At 58.1% G+C, this 24,601-nt stretch overlaps 1 protein-coding gene across 2 annotated transcripts; it reads right to left on the bottom strand.

The window, feature by feature from the left end:
• Window positions 1–7,920: 7,920 nt before the first annotated feature.
• MYL10 (myosin light chain 10) lies at window positions 7,921–20,155 on the bottom strand. 2 transcript variants are annotated; one of them, XM_044935607.1, is made up of 7 exons: window positions 20,133–20,155; window positions 16,968–17,060; window positions 16,406–16,481; window positions 15,535–15,639; window positions 11,757–11,835; window positions 9,157–9,205; window positions 7,921–8,856 (listed from the first exon to the last, which is right to left on the bottom strand). In XM_044935607.1, exons 1-7 carry the CDS (start codon window positions 20,133–20,135, stop codon window positions 8,677–8,679), a joined length of 585 nt encoding a protein of 194 aa, XP_044791542.1. In that variant the 5' UTR covers window positions 20,136–20,155; the 3' UTR covers window positions 7,921–8,676. The 2 variants fall into 2 exon arrangements, with proteins under 2 accessions (XP_044791542.1, XP_044791543.1); XM_044935608.1 differs by having other exon boundaries at window positions 8,653–8,887.
• Between the last annotated feature and the right edge of the window lie 4,446 nt (window positions 20,156–24,601).

Genomic DNA, 24,601 nt, shown 5'->3' on the forward strand with positions numbered 1-24,601 from the left:
TGCAGGGGAGGGACCAGCCAAGGAGAACAGCCGACTCCATCTTGGAGGGAATCTGCCAGAATTTCCGGGCCAGCAGCTTACGGGAGGCCCTATATTTCTGTGAGCTCACAGAGCCTGGCCCGGGAGCCAAACGCTCCCAGAAGAAATGGAACTCAGATGGCCCAAGAAGCCACAGCCCTCGGCCCTCCTGGCATGCCTACTTGGCCCCTACTTGCCTCCGGCTTCTCCCAGTGCCCACAGGGCAGGAGGCCAGGACGGGGCAGGAACACCAGTCCCTGAGCCCAGCCTCATGAGCAGCTGCGGCTTCTGTCACCACCTCTGTGGACGGCAGCACGGCCTGACATCCATTCCTTAGAAGGAAGGCCAGGCCACAGTGCCCATGCAGGTCCCCAAGCCCTGGAGGGCGGAACCCGCACCCTCAGGCTAAGCGTCCAGCTCTGGCTGGAGGCCCAAGGCCCTGCCGTCTGACCCCGAGGGCCTCAGGGCCTGCCTCCCAACCACCCGGGAACTTGGCCATCTGCTGCCCCGGCCGCCCCTCCCCGGAAGCTCCTCCTGTTCTGGCAGGCCAGGCCCAGTGGTGCCCAGGTTTCTGCCCCTGGCCCTGGCTGCTCCCTCTTCTGGGCCCCCCAGGACTCTGTGCAGCCCGTGCGTGGGCAGTCTCTGGCTGCACCCACTGCTCCCTGGACACCGCTGCTCTGGAACAAAGACCGGGGTGAGCCAGCGCCGCCTCCCAGTCCCCGAGCACAGACTTGGCCAGAGGACCTGGTGGTTTGCAGAGTGCCTGATGCCTTCAGGAAGTCTCTGGTCAGCAGAAGGCAGTCTGACGACACCCACAAGCGTAGAAAGATGGCGGCCTTGGAGGGCAGGTGGCCCCGAGCGTCATTGGCTGTCGGATGGCTGTCTTAGCGTCTCTGAGTCTGTTTCCTCATCGGCAGGATGGGGATACTAGCACCCACATTTTTTGTTTCAGCCCTTCTGGTAGGTGTGCATCTTATTGACACTTTAATGTGAATTTTCCTAATGAGGAATGATGTTGAGCATCTTATCTTTATTTACCATCTGGCTATTTTTTTTTTTTTTTTGGTCACCTACCTGGGTTTTTGGTAAATTGGGGGTTATCTTGCCATTATTAACATATAGTATTTTTTTTAAAGTGCATTTGGGAGGTAATGTCTTTATCAAGATCTATTGTCCGTTATCACAGGGCTGTTGAGAGGTTCAGAGACATTAACCATGTGGAGCCCAAGGCACAGGGCCTGGCACCCAGCTGTTCAAAAAGTGTTAGTTCCTCTCCCTCCTCAGGCACCTGCCTCTCAGAGCCCATCTCTTTGCTTCATCCCCGGACCATCAAAAACACCTCTCTGGGACTTCCCTGGAGGTCCAGTGGTGAAGAGTCCATGCTTACACCACAGGGCAGATTCGGTCCCTGGTTGGGGAGCTGAGATAACACACGCAGCAGTGCAGCCAAAATAAACAAATACAAATAAAACAGCCCTCCTCTCTGACATTTACCTTTTCCCTATTGCCTGCCTCAGGACCTGCCCCATGCCCATGCTTTGACAGTCCCAACCCTGAGCACTCTTTGGGAACCCCCAGGAAGCAGCCCAGAGGAGGAGCTAGATCCCCTGGGCAGGAAATGGGGAGAGCACTGGGCCCAGAGTCCTGAGACCTGGCTTCTAGGGTTTATTCTGCCACTTCCTGCCTACGTATCCAAAGGAAGTTTGCTTTTCCTTTCTGAGCCTCAGCTTTCTCATCTGTAAAATGGGCTCTCCTGCCTGCCTGGCCCATCTTCCGGGTGGTGGCAGGCCTAAACCTCAGAGTAGGGGTCCAAGTGTTTTGGAGACTCAGCACCCCCTCAGCACTCAGGGACAGGGAGCTCACCCCCTCAGGTTTGCACAAAGACAGGCTCCTCCCAAGATCAGATGCACTCCCAAGATCGGGCGCACTCAGGGTGGTATGGCCGTAGACCCCCAAAACTAGGAAAGATTGAAGGCAAAAGGAGAAGAGGGTGGCAGAGGATGAGATGGTTAGATAGCATCACTGATTCAATGGACATGAATCTGAGCAAACTCCAGGAGATAGTGAAGGATAGGGACGACTGGGCTTCCGTTGTATCTCAGTTGGTAAAGAACTTGTTTGCAATGAAGGAGACCCAGGTTCTTTCCCTGGGTCGGGAAGATCCCCTGGAGAAGGAAATAGCAACCCACTCCAGTATTCTTGCCTGGAGAATCCCATGGACAGAGGAGCCTGGTGGGCTATAGTCCATGGGGTTGCAGGAGTCGGACACGACTTAGTGACTAAACCACCACCACAGGGCAGCCTGGCGTGTGGCAATCTGTGGGGTCGCAGAGTCGGACATGACTCAGTGGCTGAACAACAGCAACAGGCCAGAGAACCCAGAGTGACCTCCACTCCTGTGCCAGAGTCCCCATGACGAACCACCCGAGCTCAGGAGTTTCAGCCCGGCAGTTCCCAGCACTGATTCTCATTCGCGGTCTCACAAGGCACGCTGCTTGTCTTAGCCTGTGGTGATAAGTAGGAGATGAAGACCCGGACCGCCTGGCTTCAAATCCTAGCTCTGCTACTTACGGCGCAGCCTAGGGCCAGGGTCTTACCCACTCCGGTCTCAGCTTCCCCATCTGTAAAAGGGGATAGAAGTAGGCTCCACTTCTCTCGGTTGTTGAGCTTTCAGCCAGAAACTAAGGTGAGGCAGCCTGGACTCACATGAAGGCTTGCCTGTTCCCAAATCATGATTTTAACCTTGCATTCACGGCTGCCCCAAAGACGCCAGCCTCAAAAGTCTTGGGAAAGACGGAGCTGGGTGAGGCTGCTCAGCCGTCGGTAGATGGCGCTGTGGACCCATAAGGGCCGCCCTTGTAGCTGGAGTGCGCGCTCACACACCAAGTCTTGCAGACTGCGTCCCCACCGGTGGCCAGATCCTACACCAGGTGCTACCCTCAGAGGGAGGTACCACTCGCCTTGTTTCTCTGATGAGCAATACAGGGCCCAGAGTGGTTAAGCCCTTGGCCCGAGATCACACAGCCATAAGGAGCTGGGCTCTCCCGCCCGACAGGCCCCAGTTGGGATTTTCAGCCCTGTCCTCTCGCCACGCGCCCCACCCTTTCAGGGGGCCTCTGGAGCTTGATGGGAACCAGGCGTCCCCTCTCCACCCCCACCATGGCTGGACATTCCAATGAAGCTGAAGCCTCCCGCTTTGAAGTCAGAGCTAAGCCCCAGATTACGCCGGCTCCAGGCTGGCCTGTCCTTCCCGGCCCCATCGCGGGTCCCACGCCACTGGCCTCCCCAGCCCAGTCCAACGTCCTCGAGGTACTGAAAGGACTGGGGCCCAGAGACTGAAGGACCTGCTCAGCAAGACACAGGCCCCTTCCCGGACACCCTCTTCCTTCTCACCAAGGAGCCCCAAGCCGCCTGTGACCTGCCCCCAGCCCCAAATCCCACCTCATGGCCCCCCATCATCACCCGAGAGGCTGCATGTTAACAGGCCCCCCAACTCTGCCCCACTGACACCCACGTGTCAGCACCTGTCGCCCTAATAGCAGGTATTGGACAGGAGTTTGATGCTGACCATGCTCAGGCTTGTGAAAGGGGGAACAAACCTGGAAGTCTGGAGCTGGGAAGGGGGGAGCACCCTCTGGGCCTTGGTGCCCTCATCTCTTCACCAAGGGTCCCACCTTCTGGCTCAGTCTGCCCTGGGGTCTGTGGTTTGGGTAGGGTGTGAAGGGGAGGGTTACCCCACTGTGCACCAGGCAGGGAGGTAGCTGATTTATGCACCCCTATCTTTCTGCCCTGAGGAGTGACTCAGGTTTTAAGAGCTAGCCAGCCCCAACCCTGCAGTGTAACCGTCTCCGGCTTGCATACCTCCAGCCATGGGTAGCTCACTCCCTACCAACACACCTGTTCCTGGGATGGTTCAGAAAGCCAGAGCCGCCCAGGGGGCTGGGTCCCTGTTGCTCCAAGACGCCTACCTGGTTTTGCCTTGCAGGACACCTGAGCCAGTTTCACCCTCTGCCCCGGCGCAGGGTCTTGAAGATAAGGTTCCTCACCTGCCAGCACAGGCTCAAAGGACACTTCTCAACTCCCTCAACTCCCCATCCTGGCCTCCCCACCTCCAGCTTCCCTTTGCCTTTGTCAAGGGAGACTTGAGGGCTGAATGTGTGAGACAGACAGGAGGCCCTAGAAGCCCTGGAAGCCCTAACGAACCCTCAGCCAGACTGAAATCTTGGCCCAGCCCAGGGCTCAGCTCACAGCGGGAATGGAGTAGTTTTCCCACCAAACAGACTCTGTGGCTACTGGGGCACCTCCTCAGAACCTCACCGCCAGCCTTCCCACCCCTGAGGCCTAAAATTCCTTCGGGATGTTTCATTATTGCTCCAGGGTCGAGCATCCCTGGCTGAGGACAACATCGGCTCCGCTCAGCCCCTGCCCCAGCCACTTCCCAGCTGTGGAAAGGTGCAGAGTCACCCCCAGGGTTGCCACGGAGACGCTGAGTGGTGACGGAGCGGCGTCAGGCGGAGTCTCTCCAGCAGCCACCAGGCCCTGGAGGGCCCCTCCAGCTCCCTCGGTCAGCAGAGGCTCCCGGGAGATTACCCACCCGCTGGCTCCAAGCCCCGGGTCCACCCTGGAAAGGCCTTCAAAGGCCATTCTTGAGTGAAAGCCAGGAGGAATCTGCTCTCGGAGTCAATTTAGCCAGGCACACGGGTGGAAGGAATTTGCCGTTTCTCTTAACAGTGACCCCCTTGTGATTTATATGGGGGCCACTGTCCGAGGGCCCTGGTTAACGGATCACACAGTGGAAAATGAAACACCAAGATCCAGGCGTCTCACTGGGCTAATTACCCTCAATGAGACCCAGCTGGCTCAGGGAGCCAGCGGGTCGAGGGCAGGGCGGGATCCCTGCACCCAGCTCCCGGGGGACACGGAGGCCTGCCATGGCCTGGCCTGGGCTTGCTGCCCATCATCGTTCAGGCCACCGAGAGTTCCAGGACAGCCAGTCTGGCCAGCTGATGAGACAGGTCCCCTTTGGGGATGGCCACAGCTTCAGGGTTTGCTACTGCCCAGGAGGTGGTGATCCCTGAGACTCAGAGCCGCAGGGTCCCATTCTGCCTGGGCGGAGACTAAGGCCCAGACAGCTTAGGGCAGGTCCTGTGGAGCCTCAGGCATGACTCTGGCCCGGCTGCAGGCCCCAGCCACAGCCTCTGGCCAATGGTACCTTCTTGGAGGCCCAGACCTCAGTGCTGGCCCCAGAAGCTGCCTCCAGAGGCTTCATGCAGCTTGAGATCAGCTCTCTGGCCTCCTGGAGTCAGTTAAATGTCTCCCAAGAGTCTGCTTTGTGCCAGCCCAGTGCAGGTTGCTGGGGGTACAGTGATGGGCAAAATTCGACCCCACCCCCAGGCTTCTAGCCCTCCGTGGGGGAAGACAAACACGTGTCCATCTCCCCAGTAGAAGTGCTTGGGGCCATGAAAGTACACAGAAGGGGATCAGGGGCTGGGATGTGGCATGAGAGCCGAAGGCTGAGTTTGGCTAACTGGGCACTTCACCAGTGGGAGAATGAGTGGGTATGTGTCCCACGCAGCAGAAGCTGCATGTGCAAAGGCACTGTGGTGCAGGGAAGAGCGGGTACTCAAGGAACTGAATGAAGCTGTGCCGGGGAAGCACAGGGCCAAGAAGACCGAAGTGAAGGGGAAGGTGGGGGAGGCCACAGGTAGATCTTCTTTTTTAAAAAGTTATTTATTTATTTTTGGCTCTTCTGGGTCTTTGTTGCTGCACAGGCTTTTCTCCAGTGGTGGAGAACAGGCTCATCTCTATTTTGGGGTATGCAAGCCTCTCACTGAGCTGGCTTCTCTTGTTGCAGAGTGCGGGCTTTGGGCATGAGGGCTTCAGTGGTTGCGGTGCGTGGGCTCAGTAATTGCAGTCCAGGGCTCTGGAGCAACAACCGTGGTGCATGGGCTTAGCTGCTCCACAGCATGTGGGATCTTCCCGGACCCAGCATGGAACCCGTGTCCCCTGCACTGGCTGGCAGATTCTTTACTCCTGAGCCACCAGGGAAGCCCCACAAATAGTCCTTATGCCTTTATTATTTTTTTTTAACATTTTTTACCAACAACTTATTTATTTGTTTGGCTGCGTCCGGTCCCCGCGGTGGCATGCAGGACCTTTGCCGTGGCGTGAGGCCTTTCTCCAGTTGTGCAGCACAGGCTCCAGAGTGCGCAGGCTCAATAGTTGGCAGCCAATGGGCTTAGTTGCCCCCACAGCTCATGGGCTCTTAGTTCCCCGAACAGGGATTGAACCCACATCCCCTATATTGAATGGCGGACTCTCAACCACTGGACCACTAGGAAAGTCCCCTCTAGTGTCTTTAAAAAGGTGTTTCCAGATATGACTGGGGAGGAATGAGTCCATTTGTCTCCGGCTTTCGGGAGCCTCAGGGCCTACCTCTGGAAGGGGCAGCTCTGTAGATCAGCCCAACCGCCTAGACCATGGGAGGACCTCGAGGAACCCATCAAGGGGTCATGGAGAGCCAAGCCAGGTGTCCCCTGGGATCTAGATAGAGAGTTGTGGGGACTGAAGGCAGCTGGTGGTAGGCCCAGGTCAGGGGTGGCCAAGACCACCAATGACCCACAGCTAGAGGGAGAGGGGCCCCGAGGAAGCAACATGTGAAAACGCCCAGGGAAGCAGAGACCAGGGCCTTGGGGCCGCCAGCAGCCTCACAACTGGTCCCTCCCACCTTCTTTGCCCTAAGCCACTGGAGCCCCCCGTGTCTGTGGGTCCTCCACTTGAACGCTGGTGGGTGTTACAGGTGCTACTAATCATCTCTGGGCCCTGGAACAGAGCGGGTGTAAGTGGACGGCTATCTGAAGGGTGGAGGCGTGAATGAGCAAAACAACGGCTCCCAGTCTCCCATCCTGAGCTGCGCGGAGCCCCTCTGGCCTCCCCAGTGGCCGCCCCGTGTCCTCATGGAGCCAGGCGGTGCAGGGCCCCGCAGGCCTGCTATGACGGAGCAGGGCTGCTGTGCCTGCCAGGCTGAAGAGCAGGTGCCCAGGGCTCCCATTCCCTCCCAAAGCTTGGCTCTGACCTGCTTCCTGGGGACACAAACAGGTCTGACGAGTTCCTCGGCAGGCAGTGGCGGCAGCTGAGTCCTTGGTTTCCAGGAAAGTCAGACTCTTCGAGAGCAGAGGGAGCAAGGCCTGGTGGAGGGAGGGCGCTTTCCGGAATGTTCCTCCCCCTCCAGCTGGGCCATCCCCACCCATGCTCCCGGACCTTGCCCCTTGGGTCCAGCTTCTGGGAGTCCCAGGCTAATAGGGGGTCACCTCTCTCCCCACCTCCCCCAGGGGGAAGGTGGGGGAGGGTCGAAGAAAAGGACCTCCTTGTTGAGACCCCGAATTCAGTCCCTGCCCCCATGTCCCACTGCATGGGGTAGCAGGGTGGGGTAGAGCTTACGGGTGCAGGCTCATGCTGTCCGGGTCCCAGCTCTGCCGTTGATCTTGTCACCTACCTCATTTTTGTTTTCCATTTTGGTTGTTGTTGTTGTTTAGTCGCTAAGTTGTGTCTGACTTTTTTGCAACCCCACGGACTGTAGCCCACCAGGCTCCTCTGTCCGTGGGATTTCCCAGGTAAGAACACTGGAGTAGGTTGCCATTTCTTCCTCCAGGAGATCTTCCTGACCCAGGGATGGAACCCAGGTCTCCTGCACTGGCAGGTCGATTCTTTACCACTGAACCACCCGAGAAGCTCAGTTTTGGTTGTTATCGTTCCCTTATTGATGTGTAGGATATTTTTTTTCAAGTATATTCGGGATTTAAGATCTTTGTCAATATCTATTCTGGGGGACATTTATTTATTTCTCTATTTACTTATTTGGTTGAACTGGGTCTTAGTTGCCGCACTTGGGATATTTTAGCTACGGCATGTGAACTCTTAGTTGAGGCATGTGGGCTCCAGTTCTCTGACCAGGGGTGGAACCTGGGCCTCCTGCATTGGGAGTGAGGAGTCTTAGCCACTGGACTGCCAGGGAAGTCCTTATTGATGTCTCTTGTTGCCAGTATCTTCTCCAGCCTGGGCCTTGCCTTTACAGGCTCTTCACGGCGTCCCTTGCTGAAGGGAAGTTTTCAGTTGGAGGTCCAAATTCTGCCCTTTTATTATATGGTGGGTGCTACGTGTTCCATGTTTAAGAAATCTTTACCCCGCCCGAAGCATCCCTGCAGTCCACCTCCTCCTCTCCACCTTCTCTGCCTCTGTCTGGCTCCTAGCTGCCAGTCTCTGCTGGCCCAGTCCCACCTCCTCCCCGCTGTGTCCCCACCCCAATTCTTGTCCTCCTCACTGCACGATCTTCCCGCCCCGGGACAGGGCTGGCTCCTCTCCTTGTCCCCAGGACTGGTACCAGGGCTGGCACGCACTAGGTGCTCAATAAAAGCTTCATAAATGAAGGCAGTGTCCCGTGCCCCAGCTGGGGATCATTAAAACTGTCAATTAGTTCTAAACATCAGCTCATCAGGAACATTTGAGCAAAGCCAGGAAGTAAAAAGTTTTGGAAAAACCAACAGCATAGGAATGTTTCGCTTTCTCCCCAACTGGAGCATTAATCACGAGAACTCAGACCTTGTTAGCATCATTTATTCTTGCTTTTGCCCCTGCCCCACAAGCCAGGGAGTCTTCTCTTCACACATGTTGGCCACAGGGGCTCCTTAAAGGCCACCCCTCCCGTCTCCCAGGATTTGCTGCCTCTGAATGTGTGGGGGGTTTGGGTGGGGGGAGGGTCCGTGGTCTCCGTCTAGTCCTTCTCTTCGCCATGCGTGATGACGTAACACAGGTTCCTGTAGTCCAGATTGCCACACACATCTGGCGGGAAAGCAGCAAACATCTGCTTGACCTGGGGAAGGGGTCGGGAGTCAGCCTGGACCAGGGCCGAGTCGGGGACAGAGCCAGGGGTCACCCAAGGGCGTCAGGCAGAGTGTCGCTCCCCTATTAGCAGATGTGGGGGGCTGGGCACCAAGGCCAGGCCGGCAGCCTCCCCCACCCATCCTTGTTCCCTTCCAAGGAGTTGGGGGAAACCCTGTCAGCAGACCCCTGCAGACAGACGGCTTCCCAGGAATGCTTGGTCGGCAGGGGCGGGCGGTGCCCTGAGAAGCTGGCGCTTACCTCCTCCTCACTGAACCGGTCTGCCTGCGTCATGAGCTTCTCTTTGATGCTGCTCAAGGGAGAAAAAAGGTCACCTTCAGGGGAAGGAGGGAAAGGGCCACTCTGTTTGTGGACACACAGACCCTGAGGGGGCAGCCCAGGAGGACACCAGCTGGGGCCGGTCCTGCAGCCCCCAGCTGGCCGTGTGGCCTCAGGTGACCACTTCAGCGCAGCTTCCCCTGTAACCTGGGCTCTCCTCTTTGCATCAGGAGAGGGCCCAGTGGAATACCCTGGGGGCCCCAGCATGGCTGTGGTGGCCACTCCGATGTTGCACTGTCCACTCTGCAGGTACAGACTGTGTGTGCGGTTGCTGCATCGTGTCTGACTCTTTGTGGCCCTATGGACCGTATAGCCCGCCAGTCTCCTGTCCATGGGATTCTCCAGGCAAGAATACTGGAGAGGGTTGGTTGCCATTTTCTCCTCCAGGGGCTCTTCCCAGGTTACAGAGGAGAACCTCTTTGCCCTGGTTCTAGACACGCTGCTTCTTCAGCTTGTGATTTTTGCTGACATCTGTAAGGTGCTTTGGAGGGTGATGGTGTTTGCACTCAGCCAAGGGGCGGGAAGGTTACCCAGTTCCGTGTCTTCCTGGGCCTGCTCAAGTCTCCTTTGCTCCTCGCAGCCCTAGGAAGTGAGCACTTCTATGCCCTTTTGCAGAAAGGTCAGCAGAGGTTCAGGATGGGTACTGATTTGTAGTGGTGGGGCCCTGTCCTCTTGAGTGGTCAGGGAGAGCAGCTACCCACGGTAGGTCAGGCCTGCCCCCGGGGGGCGGGGGAACTGGAGAAGTGGCCAGAGGTGGGATGTTTGAAGCTGTCTAGGGCCTGGTGCCCCCAGGAGCTCGGCGTTGGGGGGCGTGGTGGGCGGGGCCGCAGTACGCAGGGGCGGGGCCAGAGGGCTGACCTGGGCCGTGAGCATCAGCGTGCCCCGCGATGCCACAGCCTTGGCCCCCCTGAGGACCGACGCACATTTTCCATTATTTATGTTACTACAGGACAGTCACAGTTTCCAGCTCTGCACGCCGGGGATTTTTCACAGACTCTGTCTCAACCAGAGCCTTCTCTGTGGCCCGCCTGGCGGGCAGCCATGTCTTTCAGGTCCCATAGCCTGGGGATGGCGGCTTCGGGTCCAAAAACGGGGTCCCCCAAGGGTTCCTCCCAGCCCTGACTTTGCTCTGGTGGGAGTGAAGGTGGGTGACAGGAGAGGGGTGGGTGGAGGGCACTCCAGGGGGTACCCCCAGTGCCTCCCGAGGTCTTCAAATGGGGGTGGGAACCTGGACTCAGGGCTGGGTGAACGGGAGGACTGCAGCCTGGAGAAGCCCTCAGGAATACCTCCCCCACCCCTGAGGAGAGTGTGACTCAAACTTAGGGGGGCGGGGGGACTGTAAGAATGCCTGGGGGATAAGACATTGTCCCCCGCTTCCTCCCTGCCCCCCTGCCCTCTCCCGCCCCACCTCCATCAAGTGCTGAGGCTAATAGAAAGCAAAATTAGCCACTAGCCAATGCCTGAAGCAATCTGGTAATTGGTCAGGAAGCCTGTGACTGAGGAGGAAATCTTGCCTGCCCAGGGCCACCCACAGGCCCACGGAGGCTGTGGAGGCCTGAAGGGACGGCTGAGAGGTCGGCTCAGTATGTCAGCCCCGGGCAGGCTGCCTCTGCCCGGCCTGCCTTGCCCCCAAGTCTTGGCTCTCTGCCCCATGCTCCCCCCGGGCTGAGGCTCCCGGGCATAGCAAGCATCAGTGCTCCCACGTTCAAGGATGCCAGCCCAGGGATGGCCGGCATGATGGCCTCCTCACTCTCTCTGCAGCCCCAGAGGAGCTGGGTCCTTCCTGTGGCTCCACCTCCATCCCCACCTCCACTCGAGCCAACATCTGGCCCGTTCCTCTCCCAACACCCTGGATCCTATCGGTGCTGGCCTCTTGTATTTCATTCACCCAGCTGCTCTCCTCCCTCCATCCCTGTCAATCAAGACCTTTGCGGCAGCTGCAGACCTCTTTTCTCCTCCTCCAGGCTGGCCTCCATGTTGCTCCTGCTTGACTCCTTCTTAGGCTCTCCCATGCCCCCAGGCCCCTGCCGCCCAGGGTCCAGGACTGCCGCACATGGGCCCTGCCTACCTCTCTGTGCTCAGTCTCCCCTACCACCCACCCAGCCCCCACCACACAGAGCCCTCTCCTCCTAAACAGGCCGAGGCCTGGCTCTTCTCTCGCTGTATTCCTGCATCTAGAATGTTCTCTGCTCCAGCCATGGCGATCCTCAGTCATCTTTCAGGGACCACCCACCTCTGCCCCCACCACTTCCTCCTTCACCACTGGGAAGCCCTCCCCTGGGGACCCCACATTCCTGGCACACTTCCCCACAAACGGAGACCCCAAGGCCCAGGAAGTGGAAGGGAGATCGAGGGATGGCTGAACTGGGCAGGGCAGCGGCCTTCTGGCTCCTGGCCAGAACCTACCTGAGTTCTGGGCAGGAGAGGAGACTGGGCCACCACCCCCATGTCCCTACCCCAGTCCATCTGTCCCCTGAGCCTCCGGGAAGAGAATAACCAAAGCAGAAGGCGGAGGGACTTACAAATCAGCCTTGACGAAACCTTTGCCTTCAGTGTCGAACACCTTGAAGGCATGGAGAATGGTCTCCTCGGGGTCTGTACCTAGAAGCAGCAACACAGGATAAAGGGGACAGACAGGTGTTGGCACTGGGTCCCAGGGCCCCCGTAGAGGCCACGGGTTCAGGGAGCCTCTTCCCCAGCTTCTGGTCCACAGTGAGGCCAGAGAGAAGGGAGTTTTCTGAGAACCAAGGAATAGGAACAGTAGCCAAGGACGCTGCATTGAGACCCAATCAGCCTGCACGGTACCTGGAGTCCCCAGCTAGGCGTTGGTTGTCATGTTCAGTCGCTCAGTCATGTCTGACTCTTTACAACCCCATGGACTGCAGCATGCCTCCCTGTCCTTCACTATCTCCTGGAATTTGCCCAAGTTCACTTACTAGGCATTTACTACCTGCTTAACCCTCCTGACCACTGGCCCCATTTTACAGATGAAGAAACTGAGGCTCAGGGAGGTTAAGTGACTTGTCCAAGTTCTCATAACTGATGCCCTGTGATTAGGCTGTGGGTAAAGGAGAAAGAGCTCTTACTTGGGGGCTGTAGGCTCTGGCAGCGACATTGGAGGAGTCTGCGAGTTTGTTTAGGCCAGAGGAGGGGCAGGTGGGCCTACAGGGTGGGTGGGGTGGAAGTGGGGGGCTGGAAGAGGCATAGCACAACCAGAGCAGTTCTGGTTTTCTCACGTTTATAGCGTGGCTTTGGAGAAAGATGTCATTAGAAGACCTGGTTCTGCTAACACAATGGGATTGAATACCCAGCCCCGCTGGTGGTACAGATGGGAAAACTGAGGCCCAGAGAGAAGAAGCGTCTCACCCAAGGTCTCGGGGACTGTGTGAATGGCAGTGGGTGACCTGGTAACCCTTACCTGGCGCTCTTTCCCCTCTGTCACACTGCCCTCCCTGCTCACTGTGGACCAAGGGCTGTCCCCTTCCTTCTTAAGGCTCAGCTGTGTCATCGCTGAAATGGAGACCGAGGTGGGGTTTGCTGCCCGTCTCCCAGGACTGGTTAAGATAACGTGTCCTTAATGGTAAAGTGAAGTCGCTCAGTCATGTCTGACTCTTTGCAACCCCATGGACTATAGCCTACCAGGCTTCTCCATCCATAGGATTTTCCAGGCAAGAGTACCGGAGTGGGTTGCCATTTGATGGTAAAGGGCTTGCCAAACATTACTCTATCGTGGCCGCAAACATATCTGAGTACTCTGTGCCAAGTCCATCCTGCAGCTCCCCCATGTAACCCTGTGGAACCCCGGCACACCACATGTGGTAGATATTGATGTCTCCAGTTTGTCAAAGAGGACACTGAGGCTCAGAGAGGTTCTGTTGCTGGCCTGAGGTCTCCAGCTGTAAGGGGAGGAAGGTTCGAAGACAACTGTTTGAACCTCCAAAGTCCCCCTGTTTGTTCTGCCCCTTTGTGTTCCTGATTCTCAGACTGGGTCAGGTCATCCATGTCTCCCCCCATCAGACTGGGTTAGGTCATCTGTGTCTCCCCCATCAGACCGGGTCAGGGCTGTCTGTGTCTCCTCTTTAGGATCATCCAGGACAGGACAATGTCTGAGTCTCTCAACATTTCTGAGACTGGCCCTGAGTGACTGGGCTGGGCTTAGTGCTGCCCTGGTGGCCTGGGAGCTCCTGGGGGCAGAGGTATGGGCCTCTCCTAGGCAGGGTGACAGAAAGCCAGTGTGCCCAGGCCAGAGGCTCAGCCTAGGGTCCATCAGAGCCTGGCCTTGCAGGAGGAGGGGCTGGCCAAGGGATTGTGGTGAGGGGCCTGCTGTGTGGTCTCGGTCTCCCTGGGTCTCTGGAGGGGCCTCTCTGCTGGGGCAGGCTGGCTCTAACCCACCTTCCTGAGGGCCAGCTGACTGTGAACTCATTGCCCTGGGCTCAGGCCCCATGGCTGGATGTTTACCACCTGCCAGTCCTCCCCTCCCTCGTCTCAGAGAGGGCCTCCCCTCTGCCGACTGCAGACCTCATCCAGTGGGTGGCAGAGAAGCCGCCTCCCCTGGTCACTTCATGGCAAAGTGTCCTCATCCCGATTAGAGGGACGAGGCGGTGCCTGCCCAGCCCCCCAGCCCCTGTCCCTACCACAGGCTTGGCCAAGCTTGCACGACAGGCTCAGCTGGAGCCCCAGCCACGGCGCCCCTGTGAAAATGAGAAAAAGGTGCAGTCTGGGGTCAGAGCTCTGAGCTCAGTCACAGACCAGCATGCGTTCCGGGACTCACTTTGAAGTCACTGGCTGGAGTCACGCACGTCTGGCTGGGACTGAGCCCCCAGCCCCACCCCCTGGACTTCTGCACCCCTGGAGGATGTGGCTGTGGTCCCAGGAATAACCCCTCACAGCTGGCCAGAGCGGGGCCCGGTGGCACTTCTCTGCCGACTGGACAGCACCAGGTGGCCGTGGGTTCAGCGGTGGCCCCCAGGTCTTCATGCCAAGAACCTGGAAATGTCACTTGGTAAAAGGGCCTTTGCAGATGTAAAGAAAGGGTCTCGAGATGGAGTGACCATCCTGGTTCATCTAGATGGGCTGTAAAACCAGTGACAAGTGTCCTTATGAGAGTGAGACAGACAGAAACAGAAGAGGAGGGGGTGGTGTGACCCCCTGAGGCAGAGATGAGAGCAAAGTGGCCACCGGAAGCCAGAAAAGAACAGGAAGGCGTTGTCTCCTGGAGCTGCTCAATGGAGCCCGACCTGTCAGATTTCAGACTTCCAGATTCCAGAACTGAGGGAACACGTGGCTGGTTTTTTGAGCCGCCAAGTTCATGGTCATTTGTTTCAGCGGCCTCGGGAAACTAACACAAACCCCGTCTTACAGACAGGGAACCATGGTGCAAAGCAGAGATAAACCTTGCCCAAGGCCACCCTCAGGGCCAGTGGGGGGCCAGCTCTTCTTTTTTTCTATAATTAAAAAACATTTTTACAATTTTTTGGCCATGCCACAGAGTGTGTGGGATCCTAGCGCCCCAACCAAGGATCAAACCTGCGCCCCTTGGAAGGGCAGAGTCCTAACCACTGGACCACCGGGAAGTCCGAGGAGGCCAGGGCTTAAGCCCAGATGGAGCTGAGGCCCAGGGAGGGTGTCAGGCACAGACAGCCTGAGCATGGGATGATGATAAGACCCACCCCTCAGGGCAGCCCCAGCCCCGGCTGGCCCTTCCTTCTCACCACGGAATCCCAGCCCGGGCCTGATGCCACATCTCAGGGGAGCACAGTGGTTAGAGCTGGAGACGGGTCAGGGCTCCATTCCTGCCACTTCGATGCTGGGACACCTGGGCAGGTGTGTGGCCCATCTGAGCCTCGGCCTCCTCCCTTATGAATCCTTCCCCAGAGGAGAAGCACAGCCTGCTCTGGGGTGGGCCACGGCAGCTTCCGGGACCCCCAGCCCACCCGCCCCCAGTACCACCGCCTCCTGTTGGCCGCAGGTGGTAAGACAGAAGACGCAAGATGAACCCAGGGCCAGGAAGGTGAGACCACGGCGGGAGGACTGTTCTGCAAAGGGCTTTCTTGCACACTGTCCCCCTGGGCCCCTCACAGCCCCGCAAATCGAGTCATGACAATTCCCCCGCTCTATGCTATAGAGGTGGAAACTGAGGCAGGATCTGGTGTGTGCCCCCGGGGGTTGGTGTCCGGGGCTACACCATGTCCCCAGCTAGGGTGTGTGTCGGTGCAGGGCACGTGGGCACACGGGACCCCACCTACCCATGCCCACTCGCCCATCCCCTCCTCAGCACCCCCCCTCCAGGGCCTCACTCACCCTTCAGCTTCTCCCCAAACATGGTCAGGAAGACGGTGAAGTTGATGGGCCCAGGGGCCTCCTTCACCATGGCCTCCAGCTCCTCGTTCTTTACATTGATGCGGCCTGGGGGAGGGTAGGGGTGGAGACACCCACACAAACAGTGAGGGTCAGAAGGGACCCTGCCTGCAGGCAGCCCAGAAATCCAGAGCTCAGGATCCCAGCGTCTTGCAGAATGTCCCAGCCCTACTGTCTCTCCCATCCCTCCACTCAGCCCTAAGGCCCTGCCCACCTTTTAGTAGGGGGAGGGTCTCAGGATGGGGGCACATTTAGCCATGGGCTGCCTCCAGCCTCACTATCCCCCTGCTACCACCTCAGTCTCCCTGGAAATGAGAGCAAGTTGGTGGTTATCCCCATTTTACAGATGAGGCAACTGAGGCCCAAAGAAGCTGAGGCACATTGGAGTGGAAGACTTGGGTCCCAGGGGCTCACATGCTGCAGGAGGGATCCACTGGCTGCCTAGAGGTGAAGACTCTGGGATTCCCTGAGTCCCACCTCTGAAGGTCTCCAGCCTCTTCCTCACCCCCAATGCTCCCCCAACCCCACTGCCCTGCTGACTCCTCCCCCAGCCTCCCATTCCAGGCCTCTGCAGGGGCCACTCCTGTCCCTGAAATACCCACCTCTGTCCCCTGATCAGTCCTCTTCTAACACTGGGGAGTCCTCCCTTGACCTTCCAGGCAGAGCCCACCCTTCCTGGGAGCCCCCAGAGTACACCAGCCCCTCACACCCCCTGTGCCAACTACCCTGACCTGCCCTCAGCTGCCCATTCTTTCTGAAAGGCCTGGACTCAGCTCCGCCCCAAGCCCCAGGTCTCTGGCTGCCGGTCACCCACCCAGGGCAGCAAAGGTGTCCCTCAGGTCCTCCTTGTCGATGAAGCCGTCCCGGTTCTGGTCCATGATGGTGAAGGCCTGGCAGAGACACAGGCACTGAGCAGCCACCCACCTTTCCACCCCAACCCCTCCCCAGAGGTCCCTGCTCCCTGCGAGGGGCGGTCCTCCCGCCCATTGTTATCTCAGCAACCTCAGTGCAGGCCCTGGCCACCCCGTCATGAGAGCGATGGCTAACAGGAGCTGGGCTCCTATTGTGCACCAGCACCCCCTGGGGCTTCAAGCCCATCCCTCATTTCATGCTCCCCGCAACCCCACTTTACAGAGAGTGAAACTGAGGCGCAGAGAGAGGAAAGGCTTGCTGGAGGTCACACAGCAAAGACTCAGGAATAGAGGGGGTGGGGCTGCCTGAGGGCAGCTCATCACATCTCGGTGGGGGCTAAGCTGCAGCCTGGCAACCTCTAAGAATGACATCACCACCCCCCAGGGACTGAGGGCTGACCCCACATCTAAAGGCTTTCCGTGCATCCCAGTAACCTCCCAAAGCCCCAGGGGCAGCTGACCAACCTCTTTAAACTCCTGGATCTGGGACTGATCGAACATGGAGAAGACGTTGGAGCTGGCTCCTCCTTCTGCTTTTTTCCGGGCTCTTCTGGGTGCCTGTGAGGTTCCAGGCGAGGCTTTGCAGAAACCCCTTTGTTGGGAGGTACCCCGTTTGTGGCACCCAACCCTCAGGCCTCATCTCCTGAAAACAATGCCTCCTGCCCCTGCCAGGACCCTGGCAGAGACACCAGGCTCCTGAAGTCTTACAGGGAAGCAGGGTGTTTCCCAGCCCCCAGCAAGAAGCCTGCAGAGAGCCCACCCTTCAAGGTCATCCTGCCACTTCTCACCCCGCCCGCCGCCCCTGACTCCAGCAGGCAAGTGGTCAGCTTCCAGCATGTAGAGCAGAGAGGGGTGTCCTTTCTAGCACCAGCCCCCACGTGGGGGGCCCTCCTTTCCTGCCACCCTCCCCAGTGTTCAGGGTAACACCCAGGTCCCTCGGTCCCGTGAGGTCTGTCCCTTGCCCCCCTCCCGAGCATCCCCCCCGACCTGGGCCCCCCACACCTGCTCTGCGTGCCCCGCTCTCTTCATTTGCTCCTGCCCTTCCCACTACCTGGGGCACCTTCCCTGGCTTCCATCAGCAAGTAGCTTCATCCTTCAGGCCCAACTCCTCCACCATTGCCTCCAAGAAGCCTTCCCTGATCAACCTTGACCCAAGGCCGACTAAGAGCTCCTGCCGCCCCCACCTCCCCTCCCCACCAATCTTGGGCTTCCACAACCCATAGCCCAGAGCATGCCATCCTGCCACACCTCCGTGGATCTGTCCCATCGAAAGTGGTGGGCTGCCTTCCCTCACCCAGGGTCTGGCTCCGATTGGGGGCCGGTTTGAAAACTACAGCCCCAGAGCTCAGGGCCTATCTTAGGGCAGCGGGTAGAGCAGGTGACCATTCTTGTGGAGGGTCTCTGGCCAGACTTCCTGTCTCCACAACTTTCTCTCTGATGTCATGGTGCCAGAGAGTCCACTCTTGGGCCTTTGCTCTCTGTCCCCGAAGCCCTCCGTGGCACCTTTCCTTCAGCAGCCATCACTAGGGCCCCCGTGTGCAAAGGAGCCCCAGACTCGGCTCATGATGGGGGAAAGGACAGCCGGGACTTCACAAAAAAGGGGGAGGTGGAATGGGAGCCCTCACAGAACCCCCACGCCCACTCCCTCCCGGCCTGCTACCCCACCCCAGAGCACGGGCTGCACTCATACTCCCCTCAGTGCCTGTGTGGTCCCCCCTCCCTCCCCTAGCTCATTCCTGTCCCCCCACCCTACGTCCCCACCCCCACACTCACCCCCATCTCCCTGGGTCCCTGGGCTCACTTGAGGAGCCGCAGCGCCTGGCTGACTTATAATTAGCTTTTATTCAGTCCTTTGTCTCCACTAATCCTTTGAAAGAGGGCTGTCAGGGGCAGCCAGGACGTTCTGATGCTGTAAAACCCCTGTAATATTTATAAATCCCTTCAGACATCATAAAGAAAAGAACCTCCCTGCAGAATTCATCTCACATAATTACAGATACATTGCCTTCTGATTAATAAAAGCGATCACTTCCGTCTGGGGGGCATATTCTGCCCTCACTCTCCTCAGACCTCCCCCATCGGCCAGGGCATGCCCTGCCCCTGTCTATCCCCAGCCTTTCGTGTCATCTGGGGAAATGTCACCCTATTGTGTGCCAGACCCTGTTCTAGAACCGCTGAAGGAAGGAAGAGGTTGTTTTTCTGCTACTGCACAGGCAAAACTGAGACCCAGGGCCCTGACCAGCTTTCTGATCTCCTAGCTGGGACCCCCTTCCAGCCCAGCTGTCTTAGAAATTCCCTTTTATAATGTGTTTCCAAAGGAAATATCTCAGAGCAGAAGGTGGGTCACCCAGACCTGAGTTCTAATCCCTGCTTTGCTGTTCACAGCCTCTGTGATGTTAAGAAAATCAGTTTTCTGCCCTGAGTCTCCTTTATAAAATGGATATCACGCCTCCCTCAGAGCATCTGGGCAGTTTCCCTGGTAGCTCAGCTGGTAAAGAATCAGCCTGCCATGCAGGAGCCCCTCGTTTGATTCCTGAGCTGGGAAATTCCCTTGGAAAAGGGATTGGCTACCCACACCAGTATTCTTGGGCTTCCCTGGTGGCTCAGATGGTGAAGAATCCACTGGCAATGCAGGAGATCTGGGTTCAACCCCTGGGTTGGGAAGATCCCCTGGAGAAGGGAACAGCTACCCACTACATTATTATGGCCTGGAGAATTCCATGGACAGAGGAGTCTGGCAGGCTACAGTCCATGGGGTCACAAAGAGTCAGACATGACTGAAAGACTTTCACTTTCAGAGCATCTGGACATTTATCAGGTACCCGCTGACCCAGGTGCCCAGTCCCACGACCCGGAGCTGAATCAGACCTGGTTCTTGTGCCCAAGGGGCTCACAGTCCAGCTAGGAGACAGACAATTGGTAGAGGGTGATGGAGGGAGGGAAGATGGTGAGATTTCAGAGAAGCCGCTGTACCGCTGGGTGGTACCTCCCAGAGGGGGTGACTTTCAGACTGAGGCTTGGCTGAGTTAGCGTTTTCAGGTCAAGAAGGACTGATGAGAGCGTGTGAAATGGGGCATGAAAGGACAGCCCCAGTGAAGGCCCACAGGGAGCCCCAAGGGACTGGAGCCCAGGGACAAGGGGAGGGCGGCAGGGCAGGCCCCACATGGCCTGAAGGACCCCGCAGCAAGGCCAGCAGCCCCCACGCCAGGCTCCATAGGACCCCGGCTGTCCTAGAATAGCGACCCCAACCCCCACTAAGAAGCATGTTCTCTCGGGTGGAATCAGAGCCCCTCTTCTGTCCTGAAACCTCCGAACCTGGCCCACCCTGGCTCCCTCCACCCTCCTCTTCCTTGCCTCCCTGCCTTTCACCTCAGCAGCAGGCCCCACCGAGTCCAGGAAAGCACAGACCCAAGTCAGGACCCCCATGGGTGGACTGGCTGGGAGCAAGGATCACATCAAGGGAGAAGAAAAGGTCAGGACTGGACACAACATCAAGGTCAAGGATGTCAGTGAGAGGGACAAGGTCAAGGTCAGGGTGAGTTCAGGCAGTGAGGTGAAGGTCAGAATCACAAATGAAGTCAAGGTCACAGGATGAGGTCAGGGTCAGCAGGCAAGGCAGCGCCAGCCTACCATGGTCTGGAGGGCTCCCTCGAGCGCCGGCAGGGCTGGGGGAGCTCGGCAACGGCTCTTTAAATAGTGCTCTGGGGCCGGACAACAGTTTGGAAGGTGACAAAGGACATGGTGGGGGCAGCCCTGCCAGGCACCTGTCTGGGGCCATTCCGAGTGGGTGGGGTTGTGGGTTCCGGAGACCGTTCAAGCCACAGGGATCTCTGCCAGTGGGGGGCCAACCGGATCTCTGCAGCCAAGGGCCTAAGGCCCAGGAAGGGGCTCCTGGCCGCGGACACACAGTAAGTTGAGGCCTGGAACCAGCTGGGAAGACTTGGCCCTGGACCACACAAGTTTGGGAGAGCTCCCAAGGCAGGGCCACCCACGCCAACTGGGGAACCCTGGGCCGGGCCACGGCCCGACCCCTCGAGCCGTGTGACCCTGGGTGGGACACCACCCTCCCGAAGGCTCAGTCCTCTCATATGAGAAGTGGGGAGAACATGACGCCCCCGCCCCCAGTCAGCCCACGGAGGGGGTTTCTGCATCAGCGTGGCCCCCAAGGGCCCCTCAACCGATAGGACCACCGCCACCATTACCAGGGAGTTGAGAAAGGAAAGAGACAAACAAGAAGAATGGAGGGGACTCTGGAGAGGGACAACGGAGAAATCACGTCCCCATCCATCTGGCCACACGCACACACTGGGACGGGGCCCGTCCCCACCAAGCCTGGTCCAGCCCAAGAATTCTCCAGTTCGTGTGCCAAGCCGAGCCTACACCTGCCCCTGGCAGGCCTCCCATGTGTCCAGTGCCACCCCGGCTGCCCGGTCCGTCCTGCCAAGTCGGCCCCTGCCCAGGACTGCCACGTCTGATGGGCTGCCAGGCCCGGCAGTGCTGGGCTCAGGCCGTGAGCCCACCCACCGTCAGGCACAGGACAGCTTAAGTGTCCCCAGAGCTGGCCATAGGCCGCCAGGCCCGGTACGGCTGATCCCCCATCCTGGGGGAGGGACTGTGATGACAGTGAGAACAAATAGCTAATACTTGTAAAACACCGGCAATCAAGCTGTGTTCAAAAGCCGTATCTTCACCCTGCCTCCTTTACCCCACTTTCCAGGTGAGGAAACGGGCACACAGGGGTTAAATCACTCATCCCAGGCTGATCTCGGTGCTCCCCTCCCGGAGCCACCCGGACTGGCTGACTCTGACCAGACCCCTGACCTCTCCATCACCTCTGATGGAATTTTCTGCTCTGAGCTGAGGCCAGACCCTGCCATACTGCCATATTGGTCCCCTGGTTGGACAGGGACCAACCAAACGGGCCACAGGTGTTCAGCAGGTCAGGGTGAAAGGAAACCGGCTGTGGACGCAGAAGGTGGGATTCCAGTCCCTGCCCTATCTCGACCCACTGAGAGATGAGCGGTGTGAGCATGGCAGGTGCCCGTCCCTCTCTGGGCCTGAGCAGAGGGTCAGGTGACCACTGTCTGTGCCAGCCCCAGGGGAGCAGCCCTTCCTGACCCATCCCTGAGCCTTACCCTGGAGCCTCCTGGCTCGGGACTTGCTAAGCGCGGAGAGATGATGCCATCCAGGGCTACCACCCCTGCTTCCTGCTGGCTGGAGGTGTCTTTATGGATGTCCTTGGGCTCCTGCCTCCGGGGGTCACTGCCCAGGACCATGCAGGGGCTCCTGAGGGCGCAGGACAGCTCCTGAGCACACGGAGAGCCACCCAGCCTGCCGGGAGTGGGGACATGCAAGAGGGGATGGTGATGAAACCCGGAGTGAGTGATGGCAGAGCTTACAAGTGCTTAGCAAACGAGTCCCCATGGTTTCCCCCACTGGGCTCCTTCTCCTTCATATTAAGAAAGTAGGGAGAGCTGATCAGAGATCTGGTGGAGACCATGGAAACCCTCAGGACAGATGGTCAGGAAACACTAGTCCCCAGGGTAGGGGAGTAGCGGGAGAAGTGGGGAGCATGCAGCGGTCCTGAGTAAGAGGAGCTCTGAGTTCTGCCCGAGCTGTGGACCCTCACTCAGCAACACACAGACCCTCAGTTTTTCCCATCTGAGAAATGGTGCCAGCAACCTGGCTGCCTGGAAGCAGCCATCAGGCAATCCAGTGTTATGGGAAGGAGGTGGGCTCTGGAGTCACTGGCAGAGTGCTCGCCGCCCCCCTCTCCCCGCCGCCATGGATGGAATTGTTGATGAAACTCACCATCTCAGTCCCCCTTCAGCCTGATGGGGCCATGGCCAGTCTGTGGCCACTGCTGGGTCACGTTGTTCAGCTCAGCTGACCACAAGGAGATGGCCAGTTGCTGGGGTCAGAGAGACCCCTGAGGGGCTTGTGCTCCTAGCCTGGCGCCTTCCGGGGGCAATAAACCTTGGAACTGGAATTCCAGCTTGGCCCTGGGGAGTCAGAGGACTTAGCTGCTTGTGAAGAGCAGCCCACTTTCCAGAGATCAACCGTGAGGTCTCCAGGGTGACCAAGCCAGGATGGGAAATTGAAAGAGACCAATTGCCTTAAAACACAGCCACCCCCCTGCAGGGTGACAGCTGACACCAAGACCACATGAGAGCAAGCTGGAGCAGGGAACTTTACCAGTCACCCTCACCCCTAACTTCTCGCCACTAACTCCCCATGATCAACAGGCTGTCCCCTGCCCCCCAGGGCCACAGCCCTGGGACACCACCCCCCACCCCCCCACTGCTCCAGGCCACCGCCTTGACTTCTGATGTTTTCCAAATGCTTCCTTCATTCTCCTTCCTCTAAGCCTTTGCCCAAGTCACACCTCCCCTGCCCCACTGGAATCACTGTCTCCAACCTCCACTCTGCAGAGCAAGGACCACCTGCCTTTCCCTCACCACGACTGCCCACCTGGCCTATCGGAGCATGAGGGGGATCCATCAGCCCTCTGAGTCCAGCCCTGCTAGATGCTGACCATCTTTTAAAACTTTCCCATCAAGTGGCTGTTACTTGCATACCACCTGTGATGGGGAACTCATCTTCCGCCCCCAAGCAAAGGCAACTCAAATTGACAAACACTCGTTGACTGTCTTCTGTAGCCCTCCACTGCATGTTCTGGAGGAGTAAGAACTTGTCCTTGACAATCCCTGCACTTGTAGTAACCCAATCAGACAGTGTACGCTTGAGTTTATTCATTCACGCATCAATTATTTAGTGGCTGCTGGGCACAGCGCTGAACAAAACAGGCGTGGCTCCCAGAGTGAGGGGACACAGACAAAAAGTGCCACCGCTGGGACTTCCCTGGGGGGCCAGTATGTTGGGATTCTGCGCTTCCACTTCAAGGGGCACCAGTTTGATCCCTGGTCTGTAGCACACCAGGCTCCTCTGTCCACGGAATTCTCCAGGCAAGAATACTGGAGCCCTTCTCCAGGGGATCTTCCCCACCCAGGGACTGAATCCGGGTCTCCTGCCCTGCAGGCAGATTCTTTACCATCTGAGCCACCGGGGAAGCTCTAAGATCCAGCATACGGGATTTTAGTTGTCAGTTTGAGTTTGTCAATTTGAGTTGCCCTTGCTTGGTGGGGGGATGAGTTCCCTATCACAGGTGGTATGCAAGTAACAGCCACTTGGTGGGGAAGTTACAAAAGATGCTCAGCATTTAGCAGGGCTGGACTCTGAGGGCTGATGGATCCCCTTGTGCTATGATAGGCCAGGTGGGTAGAAGCCTCTTGGTGGGGCAGTCATGGTGAGGGAGAGGCAGGTGGTTCTCACTCTGCAGAGTGGAGGCTGGAGACAAGGCCAAAAAAAAAAAAAAAGTGGCACCACCCAAGCATTCAGAGGGGACATTTTGGGCCGGAACCCAATGAATTGGGCCATGAAGGATGAGGAGGGCACAGTGGCAGAGGGCATTGCTCTGGGAGGAGGGCAGATAAAGGTGTGGATGTCTCAGGGCACCCACAGAGCAGCTCAGATATGAAGGTGCTGAGTAGGAGGGGCCAGAGTCTGGTGGGAGAGGGGAGGAGAAGGGAAAGGGCTGCTCAGTAGTGACATCCCAGCCATTAAGAGGTAACCTCGAGGGCCCAAGCAGGACTCGGCAAAGAGTCCCCAGACCTGGCTTGGGGCTCCCTCTTCTCTTGGTTTAGGGAGATTCTTGGCTGACTTAGCAGACGAGTCCTGCCCTTTCTCCTCCAACAGCCTTCAAACCCTCGGTATTTTTATAGCAGGATGCTGTGGCCACAGGCCCCTTGAATGGGGCGCCTCTCCCATGCTTCTGCAGACCGAGCACGCTCGCCTGCCTTCTCAGCCGCAGCTATAAAACAGGCAGGAGGCATCCCGGGAGACATTCTTCTTTTCCTTTGAAGGCTTCCTAGTCTTTTCTAAGTGGCTCCAAATGAGAGGAAGGCTCCAGACAGGGGCGGGTCTGGGGAGGAGGGGATAGCAGGGAGTTTGGGAAAAGACAGACCTCCCCTAATTGTCCTCAAGATCTTAGTCTCCAGTCTGGTAATTAGAGAACTGATGGAGGCGCAAGGCAATTTCCT

Source organism: Bubalus bubalis, chromosome 24, assembly GCF_019923935.1.
Source record: "Bubalus bubalis isolate 160015118507 breed Murrah chromosome 24, NDDB_SH_1, whole genome shotgun sequence".
NCBI lineage: Eukaryota > Metazoa > Chordata > Mammalia > Artiodactyla > Bovidae > Bubalus > Bubalus bubalis.

What these genes read in the sequence shown, in the direction of transcription:
- MYL10 (XM_044935607.1), bottom strand. An exon ending in AGATCCAGGAGTTTAAAGAG is followed by an intron (nt 16,482 to 16,967) that starts GTTGGTCAGCTG and finishes TGTCTCTGCCAG; the next exon opens with GCCTTCACCATCATGGACCA. An exon ending in GTTTGGGGAGAAGCTGAAGG is followed by an intron (nt 11,836 to 15,534) that starts GTGAGTGAGGCC and finishes TGCTGCTTCTAG; the next exon opens with GTACAGACCCCGAGGAGACC.